This window comes from Coregonus lavaretus (assembly GCF_964263955.1).
Source record: "Coregonus lavaretus genome assembly, chromosome: 39".
Lineage (NCBI taxonomy): Eukaryota > Metazoa > Chordata > Actinopteri > Salmoniformes > Salmonidae > Coregonus > Coregonus lavaretus.
In genome coordinates, this window is record NC_140026.1 from 30183207 (window position 1) to 30193584 (window position 10378).

The 10378-nt window shown below is 41.5% G+C and overlaps 1 protein-coding gene across 8 annotated transcripts in view; it reads right to left on the reverse strand.

Moving 5' to 3' along the window:
- The window catches only part of LOC311113019 (oxysterol-binding protein 1-like), a 67285-nt gene extending 65971 nt beyond the window's left edge, over nt 1–1314 (reverse strand). For 5 of the 8 annotated variants that reach the window (XM_084156140.1, XM_084156137.1, XM_084156135.1 and 2 more), the window contains exons 1-2: nt 1030–1309; nt 19–163 (exon numbers count right to left, since the gene is read on the reverse strand). In XM_084156140.1, coding sequence (XP_084012266.1) covers nt 19–155 — 137 coding nt within the window. In that variant the 5' untranslated portion in view covers nt 156–163; nt 1030–1309. Of the gene's footprint in view, nt 1–18; nt 189–1029 lie in introns of those variants that run through there. The other 3 variants (XM_084156136.1, XM_084156141.1, XM_084156142.1) reach the window with 3 other exon arrangements.
- Between the last annotated feature and the right edge of the window lie 9064 nt (nt 1315–10378).

The window sequence follows — 10378 nt, forward strand, 5'->3', positions numbered from 1 at the left end:
AATAATATCCAATCTTACCTGTAGTAGGAAAGCAAGCCATTGCTCAGGACAAACCACCGTCGCTGGTATCCTTTAATGTAATTTGTCCATTTGAACACCCAGCCTTTGTAAGTGTCTCCAGCAGGGGTTGGAGGGGGGGTCTTGGGCTCTGACATTACAGCCCCTAAAATTAAGATTCAGATGGGGGCCTAATGTGAATGACATATGGGAAAGTAAAGACAATAATGAATATGTATTCATATTAAGCCATCTTGCTAGCTAGCTAAGAATCATATCAGATGGGACTGATTTATTATACTGTGTACTGATTTAATGTCAATGATCGCAGTAACGTTAACGTTACAGTTTCACGGTGCTGACTTAGTTCTACCTAGCCAAAGGGCAAGGGTCAGTGTTACATCACAAAAGCAGTTCAAAAATGTGCTAACAAGCAAACGTTAGTAGCAACTGTAGATTAAAAGCACACCAAACCTCCCATTTACAACATAGTAATGTAGCTAGGGTCAAGTCAATTTGTATCGCGTTACACCGCATTTCCTCTAAATCATACCAAAAAGGTTTCCTTCTGTGGTGGAGAACATTGATGTAGGCAGCTAACGTCTCTACCTAGCTACAGTAGCTAGATAGCAAACGAAAGCAGTAACGTTAGCTAGCTAATTCCCACTATGACTGATACTGTAACGTTAGACAAGGGATTGAATCAGTAACGTTAGGTAACTTTCTAGTTAGCTAATACCAAACAGAAACTGTGCTAAAAAAGTAAAGGGGAGTGGAGGCTATGTCGTCCGGGTTGACCAGATAGCTAGCTAACGTTCACACACCTAACGTTAGCTAGCTGGCTAATTCATCGACAATGTACAGCTAGTTATATAGCTAGCTACATTAGATATATTTTGATTTTATTTCAAGCATTTAGTCTCTGAAGAAGGTTATTGTAGCTAGCTATGTTTCCGTACCTAACTGACAAATTACTAACCCTGTCATGCTAGCGAGTGAGTGGCTAATGTACTAGCTAGCACATTTGTTTACCTTGACGTGTCCGTAATGTGAGATCAGGCAACCAGACACCCGGTGAAGTCACTAACTTTGACAACAGCTAGGTAACAAGCTAAGTACATCTACGCTGTGGTGGACACATTGGAAATGCAGCCAATGATCTCTAGCTAACATTAGACACAAATCATGTCACTGAAAATACTAGCTACTAATAGGCTAAATAGTGCTTGCGTGACAAACGACATTATGCCATAAAGCTAATGTTAGCTCGTTCGCCGAGACCCTAACAACTGGACGCAGTGTTGCCAACTCCTCAGTAAGGAAAGTAGCTATTGGCTGTCCTAAAAGTCGCTAAATGACGTCATCACATAATTTGCATAATTTACAATGTGCATGTTATTGACTGTAGGAGAGAGGAATAACATAGTAGGAGAGACAAAACGTGAGTAAAAAACATCCTAAATATGTTTAGAACTACAAATGAACTTTCTTCTGTCGATTCTTGTTTTTTTTTATGTCACAATTCCAACCCTCCTCATTTATCCGGGATTGGGACCAGCGAAAGTGACCCAAAAGAGACACTCTGGCGGAGTTACTTATTTTTTTAGTTTATATTTTTTGTTTTTTTGTTTCGTCTTCTTAAGTTTGGTTTGGTTTTTAACCTTATGGTCCACTTAGGAGCCTACAAGAAGTCACAGTAAAACATGAAATGTTTTAACCACAACATTAATTAACAATTTTGCAGCTGATGTGCCAAAAAGCTGCAAAACATTATCAGGCAGCTGGTGCTCATAGCAAGCCTCACTCAGTCCATATCGAATGTACAGGATGGAGTTAAGAGTCTGCAAGGACATCCGATTTCTAAATTTGCTTTTTACCACACTCATCTGGCTGAATACTCTCTCGACATCAGCATTCGAGTGTGGCAAGGACAACACAGACACAGCAGCCATGGCAAATTCTTGAAATGGGTTGATATCCCTGAACTTCCAAATCTCACTCCAGAAGCCCAGTGTGTTTTTTGTCTCATTCCATTTACTAAGATGGATGGCACGCCATTGCTGGACAATCTTGTCTATCTCTGCAGGGGAGTAGCCAAGGAGCTTGGCTATTTTTTTCTATTTCTCCAGGGCTCTTATTGTGCTTATTGTGTTCCTCCCACTGGTCCAAAATGCGTGAAACCGCAGGTTCAATGGAGAGCCAACGTGTGGCACACACCTTGGTTATCTGTAAAGGTTTCCCCCCACAGTTGATGGTCTCAAATATGGCCTTGTAGGCCTCCCTGCACTTTGGAGACACTGAAAACCAGTTATAAGTCTCTTGTACCAAGTACTCCACACTACGGGGGATGGTGTCATTGGAAGCATGACTTACAGCAAGCTGCAGAGAGTGACACACACAGCGAATAAGAACCAGATCTTTGAGACCATACTCCTCCTTCAGCACTTTATGGACCCCATTGTTAATCCCCGTCATAACAGAGGCATTGTCAGTCCATATCCCCAAGAGTTTCTCTTTTTTAAGACAACACTTCTCGAGGAAAGCCACAACAGCACAGGCTATAGATTTGGCATCTCCTCCCTCTAACTCAACAAGCCCCAGAAATGTTGATACAATTGCCTGCTTGGTGTCACTACAGTACCTTTTCACAACCCCCAGGTACTCAGAAACACTTACATCCGTGGACTCATCGAGGAGGAGGCTGAAACGCTGGTCACCCACATCTGCGACCAACTTTTTCAGAAAGTATGGTGCTAGAACAACATTAATAATTTCTGTGCACTTTGTCCTGTGCATTTTGAAGTGGGTAGCAGCAGTGGAGTCTGAGAAAGCAGCTCTACATGCTTCTCCAATGTGATCACATGCCAGCATGGAACAGTGTTCAGCGATAGCTAATGCCATGGTGGCCTCAGCCTTTTTTGCAGAGTCAATATTGTAACCATAAATGGCAGCTTGTTTTGGGTGGAACTGTTATAAGGCTTTGCCTTTTGAGTATGTTTTGGAGTTGTCATGTGTTTTATTACATCACTAAGTTTGGCGTAGAAATCAGCCTTACAATACAGGCAGTATGCCCGTGTATCATCTACAATAAACGGCTTCAACCAGCCTTTGAATTTAGGGTTTGATTCCCACTCCTTTCTGTATTTTTCAGTGTACAGTTTAGACTAAGACATGATGAGCTAGCCAGCTAGATGTTTAGCTTATGTCACAGAGAGGCACACACACAGTGGACGAGGTGAGTAAGTGACTGAGGCTGTGTGAGTCAAATACAGTGATTTATTTTTGTGCAGTGATTTATTTTACATTTACATCCCGCCCTGAATGTAAGCCAGGGCGGGATCAGCCAGCGGCGGCTTCCCGCATGTGCGATTCATTTGCAGTCTGGACGCGGAGGGGTGAACATCTCCTGCTCTGACTGCAGCTGGGAGGGACTGCTGTGCGAGGACTGGGCCGCCTGTGAGTCGATTTTTTGAAAATGTGTCGCTGGAGGGGTCTGAATACTTGCTAAATATAGCGACAAAGTCGCTAAGTTGGCAACACTGACTGGACGTTACGGTTTTCAGGGGAACAAATGGAAAGAGAACCTGTGACCTTTCTTCTATGGTATATAATAATAATAATAATATGCCATTTAGCAGACGCTTTTATCCAAAGCGACTTACAGTCATGCGTGCATACATTTTTGTGGATGGGTGGTCCCGGGGATCGAACCCATTACCTTGGCGTTACAAGCGCCGTGCTCTACCAGCTGAGCTACAGATGACCACAATATAGAATATTGGTGATAGTACAATTTAATGTGCATCCCGCCACCTACTATGCTGAATGTAAACAGAATACCCCCAAAACGGAACAATCTACCAAAAAACTACCCAAAAAATAAAAAAAATAAAACCAATGTTCTGTTAAAAAATAAAAGTGATGTAACATTTTAGTCATTTAGCAGACGCTCTTATCCAGAGCGACTTACATTTAGTGAGTGCACACATTATTTTATACTGGCCCCCCATGGGAATCGAACCCACAACCCTGGCGTTGCAAACGCCATGCTCTACCAACTGACCTACATCCCTGCCGGCCATTCCCTCCCCTACCCTGGACGAATTGTGCGCCGCCCCATGGGTCTCCCGGTCGCGGCCGGCTACGACAGAGCCTGGATTCGAACCAGGATCTCTAGTGCGATGCAGTGCCTTAGACCACTGCGCCACTCGGGAGATATGTGATCCCTACACAGGCTCAATGTGAACCTTGGAGTCCCAAATACTTTTCTGCCACAGCCACAATAATGTCAAGTTTCTTAGACTTCTTTGAGACTTTATAACTGTGGCAATGAACGCCACAAAATCCACTTTTTTAACACACAGGATATCTTTTGACTGGCAGCAAGCATTTAATACAGGCTGTGGTGCATCCACTACCATATATTCACTAGCATCACTTGTTTTCTCAATTATTTTCATCGCCTCCGCATAGGAGATTCGATTGACCACTCTAACTTTTGCCACCTCAATCTCCTTCACCCTTACAGGGTACTCCAGGAACTCGGGATCATGATCCCCACCACAACTGCAACACCGTCGTCCTTGTTGGGATCTATTTTCTTACAACTAGATGTGATGCCTAGCTTAGAAATAATACATTAATGATTAAACATAATAGTTTTGTGCTGTACTGATATAGATTGTTTAACATAACAAGCTGTGATTAATGGGAGGAACTGTTAGGGGCAGGGGCGGTGTGTTCATTAGGGCGATATGGGCGACGCACTGCCAAACGGGAAAAGGAAGGGATTTTTTTTCTAATCAATTATATCACGGCAACAGTAGTTTTCAGTGTTCTAATCTAGACGTCTGATCTGCCACTAAATGTCCAATCAGGCTAAAGTCGCGCTTCAAATGGCCCCGCCCCTTTTTGGGGCGATTTCAGTCAGGTTGAAAATCGTCCAGGAGTCTCTCATAGACTATCATGTAAAATATTTTTTTTTTCAAATATCAGAGCTTTCAATACAATCTCTATGGGTTCCGGGAGGGCTTGCACTTACGCGCTTTCGTCATACGTAACATAAGTAACCATGAACATAACTAAGAAAAGAGCGGGTAGCAGCGTCAATCAATTCACGTACAACTGTCAAGATGGCTAGCTTTGCGAGGCAAAGATGAAACTGAGGGCTCCACCAACCCTGGTATTTTTCTTGGACTTGTCAACTTTGTGGCACAATTAGATGAGGTGTTTGATGACCATCTTAAAAATGCTAAAGTTTTCAAGGGCACATCAAAGACCATTCAAAACGAGCTACTGGAGTGTATGCTAGCGGTCATGAGGGAACATATTGTGGAGGAGGTGAAGTCGGCGAACTTCGTAGCTATCCAAGCTGACGAGACCACGGACGTTTCTACACAGACACAGCTGGTGCTTGTGCTGAGGTACATAGATAGCAACCACAAAGTGCAGGAGCGCTTTTTTGAGTTCCTTCCCATCTCGGAATCAACCTCAGTCTCAATCGCCAGTGTGCTTTTGGAGAGACTGAACGGTCTTTTTGCCGACGACGAGAAAGTCAAACTCATTGCGCAAGCTTACGATGGAGCCAGTGTGATGAGGTGAGAGAAGGCTGGTGTGCAGCAAAAGGTGCGTGAGCATTTCAAGAATGCCCATTACGTGCATTGCTATGCGCATCAGCTGAATTTGATCATGCAGCAAGCTAGAACAGTTTCAGTACAAGTAATGTAGCCTCTCTCTCTCTTTGTCCCTCCCTGTCTGTCTCTTTAACACACACACGCCCAAATCAGTTCACAGTTGATGTTGTTTAAAATAGTTATTTTTCATTTTAAAAAAAGTAAAAAAATAATAATAATCTGTTCATGTTCATTTTTACAAATCTATACAATTGGCCAGAATATGGTTGTTCATATTTACAAATCTATACAATTGGCCAGAATATGGTTGTTCATTTTTACAAAGCCATACAGATAGCTGTGTTTACCTTTTCTATAAATTATTTTCAAATTCTGTTTTCAGGCAAAATGTCTATCACTGTTCATTTTCACAAATCTATACAAGAGGGCAGAATATGGAAGTCTATAAAAAATTATTATTACCAATAACTTGCATCAATGTTTTCAGTAGCCTCTTCAAAAGCTCCTGCTTGCTTGTTGTGAATTATGCTCAGGTGCACATATTTCCAATTCAACCATGAGGCCTTTTTGAAGCAAGTAATGTATATATCAGTATTGACTTATATGCTGCCCCTGTCTTCATGTTGTTGCTGGACATATCTTTTTTAAAATGTGTGTAGGTCACCTAAATCATCAGAAAAATTGCCCCCCCTGAGAATTTTTTCAGGAGCCGCCACTGGTTAGGGGGTAGGCTGAGATAGACTTGTGATTCACACACACACTGCCTCTTTGTTAAACCGCTCAAGGACATGTGTACTGCAATAGAAACAACTAACACCTGGCAACAGTGAAGCGCCAAGGGGCTGGGACCAGCCTGAGTGCCAACAATAGGTTGGGTAAGTTTAAACCACACCCAGCCTCTACTCTGACAGGCCCAGCCTGGAGCAGGAACTATCTCTGTCAGAGTATTAAAGAAGAACCTTGGGTTGAAAAAGTTAGTTCTCTGACTGCCCTGCGTGGTGTTTCAGTGGGCCCGTATATACGAACATCATATTTACCATTCAAGTGTTTGCATTAATTAAAATGCTATCTTAGAAGACGTGTATTGACCTCTTTTTGTTCCTATACCAGATTTGAATTGACGCAACTTGACATCCTTCTACACACTGTTCTTCAGTATACTCTGTCCGTCGGCACACACTTGAAACATGGCCAAATCCTTTATAATTCTTACACTGCAGTGGTTTGGGGATGAAAGCTCTTACAGCGTATCTTACATAACATGCGTAGGTAGTTGCTCTTTATCAAAAAACAACAGGACCGACATACTTTCTTATTTTTTTCCCATTCACCCAGCGGGTCAGACACCGGACACCAACCACACCAGGAATTCTCTTCAGGTATTCAACCTGAACATCCGTCATCACCCCGGAGATGACTCCTTTGACGGGTGCTCTACTCCGAAGTTCAAAAAACAAAACAGAATTATTTTGAGGCCCACTACAATCTTCCTCTGTTATAGAATTAATCAAAATAAGACCACTCCTGGTCACTCTGACAGACTCCACTTTTCCCAGTGCATACTTCACCATTTTCGACACCTCAAACGGGTCTCCCACATATGCATTCCAACAAGAAGCGATTCATTATCATTCATACACGTATCCTCCACTCCAATTTTAGACAATTTCCTTTTTGTTCCAGTTTTCGATACTACTGTTATCCTTTCGTCTCCACCAACTTTGTTTGACGCGCTGCTTGATTCGAACTCAGCTTCCACTTCCGCCATCTTCCATGGACATCAGAGTGCCTGTGATGTTGCTTCCGCTTTTGGACATTAAAACCCTTTATAATTTTAATTAAACATTTCAAAGTGTACAAACATATACGTAAATTGGATTGTACATTCAAAATGCATGTTTAGCAAAGTACATAACCAAGCACACAGGTTTAAGGAAAACAATTATAAAAAATAACCTTTTACAAACGTCACTTTTACAGATGAGCCTTCAATCATATCAGGTTGTATGTTTCAAAGGCAGCAATGAGTTTCAGGGCATGTTTGTTTTTAACCAATCTTAATGATTGCACAAAAATATCAAGCTCTCTTTCAAAAATCAATAATAAGGGGGTAGTCTTCAAAAATCTACATTTGTGTATAAAGAATTTGGCTAATACAAATAAATTATTGACCAGGAAATTGAAATCATTATCATCTTGGAATAAACCAAATTCCAATACACTCTACATTTAATCTCAATCTTAAAAATTCATTTGATGGATAAATATTTTAAATGGTTTTCTTTGGCCTTTTTTTTTTGGTTACAGATACATAACACATTTGACAGATATAATTCCTTTTTAACTGTTCTGGGAAGAATTCTTTGGAAATATCTTTTCTGACATGTTTATTGTGCCAATTCTTATCCTGCAAACAACAGACAGCTATGTATAAAGATGGTAGGCAAGGAGATACATCTGAGTATAATAACAATATTGCTTAGGGCGTTTTATCATACAATCATTATAGCTGAGGATCTTTCATCTAAAAGATCTGTAACAGACCAAATATTTTGATTAATCCATTCTTCAAAGAATATGGTCTTGTTACGGTACAAAATACAAATATTATTCCATATCAGTGTGTTATGTGGAGTGAAGTTCTTTATATGCCAATTTCCAACTTATAACACTTATTGGTGAAATGCAGAAAGTTTCACAGGTAGTTTGTTCATATTAAAGTCACATCTAAGCAATACATCCAATCCTCCAATCTTTTTAAAGGTGGAAGCAGGGACACTGAACCACAGGCTATATATATGACAGGGAAAAGACTGTAACCACTTTAGTTTCAACATACCATTAATACATTCAAAATCAATAACATTCAAGCCACAGGGTCTTAAAACATCACCCTTTCTTATGTAGTGAACCTTGTTCTTCCAGATATACAGTGAGGGAAAAAAGTATTTGATCCCCTGCTGATTTTGTACGTTTGCCCACTGACAAAGAAATGATCAGTCTATAATTTTAATAGTAGGTTTATTTGAACAGTGAGAGACAGAATAACAACAAAAAAAACAGAAAACGCATGTCAAAAATGTTATAAATTGATCTGCATTTTAATGAGGGAAATAAGTATTTGACCCCCTCTCAATCAGAAAGATTTCTGGCTCCCAGGTGTCTTTTATACAGGTAACGAGCTGAGATTAGGAGCACACTCTTAAAGGGAGTGCTCCTAATCTCAGTTTGTTACCTGTATAAAAGACCCCTGTCCACAGAAGCAATCAATCAATCAGATTCCAAACTCTCCACCATGGCCAAGACCAAAGAGCTCTCCAAGGATGTCAGGGACAAGATTGTAGACCTACACAAGGCTGGAATGGGGCTACAAGACCATCGCCAAGCAGCTTGGTGAGAAGGTGACAACAGTTGGTCCGATTATTCGCAAATGGAAGAAACACAAAATAACTGTCAATCTCCCTCGGCCTGGGGCTTCATGCAAGATCTCACCTTGTGGAGTTGCAATGATCACAAGAACGGTGAGCAAAAATCCCAGAACCACACGGGGGGACCTAGTGAATGACCTGCAGAGAGCTGGGACCAAAGTAACAAAGCCTACCATCAGTAACACACTACGCCGCCAGGGACTCAAATCCTGCAGTGCAGATGTGTCCCCCTGCTTAAGCCAGTACATGTCCAGGCCCGTCTGAAGTTTGCTAGAGTGCATTTGGATGATCCAGAAGAGGATTGGGAGAATATCAAATGGTCAGATGAAACCAAAATAGAACTTTTTGGTAAAAACTCAACTCGTCGTGTTTGGAGGACAAAGAATGCTGAGTTGCATCCAAAGAACACCATACCTACTGTGAAGCATGGGGGTGGAAACATCATGTTTTGGGGCTGTTTTTCTGCAAAGGGACCAGGACGACTGATCCGTGTAAAGGAAAGAATGAATGGGGCCATGTATCGTGAGATTTTGAGTGAAAACCTCCTTCTATCAGCAAGGGCATTGAAGATGAAACGTGGCTGGGTCTTTCAGCATGACAATGATCCCAAACACACCGCCCGGGCAACGAAGGAGTGGCTTTGTAAGAAGCATTTCAAGGTCCTGGAGTGGCCTAGCCAGTCTCCAGATCTCTACCCCATAGAAAATCTTTGGAGGGAGTTGAAAGTCTGTGTTGCCCAGCGACAGCCCCAAAACATCACTGCTCTAGAGGAGATCTGCATGGAGGAATGGGCCAAAATACCAGCAACAGTGTGTGAAAACCTTGTGAAGACTTACAGAAAACGTTTGACCTGTGTCATTGCCAACAAAGGGTATATAACAAAGTATTGAGAAACTTTTGTTATTGACCAAATACTTATTTTCCACCATAATTTGCAAATAAATTCATTAGAAATCCTACAATGTGATTTTCTGGAATTTTTTTTCTCATTTTGTCTGTCATAGTTGACGTGTACCTATGATGAAAATTACAGGCCTCTCTCATCTTTTTAAGTGGGAGAACTTGCACAATTGGTGGCTGACTAAATACTTTTTTCCCCCACTGTACATGGCTCACTTGAAAAAGAGACCTGGTTCTCAATGTTGACTCCCTGTGTAAATAAAGGTTCAATAAAATGTTGAACATTAACAACTATAACTGAATTTCTTTCTGGGCAGGGGTTCATTTGGGATAGCACAGGCTATTAAGATGCACCCTCTTATCCCAATCTTCCTACCTGCCCCTTCCTTAAAGCAGACTCTGGCCTTCGGCCAATGGTGA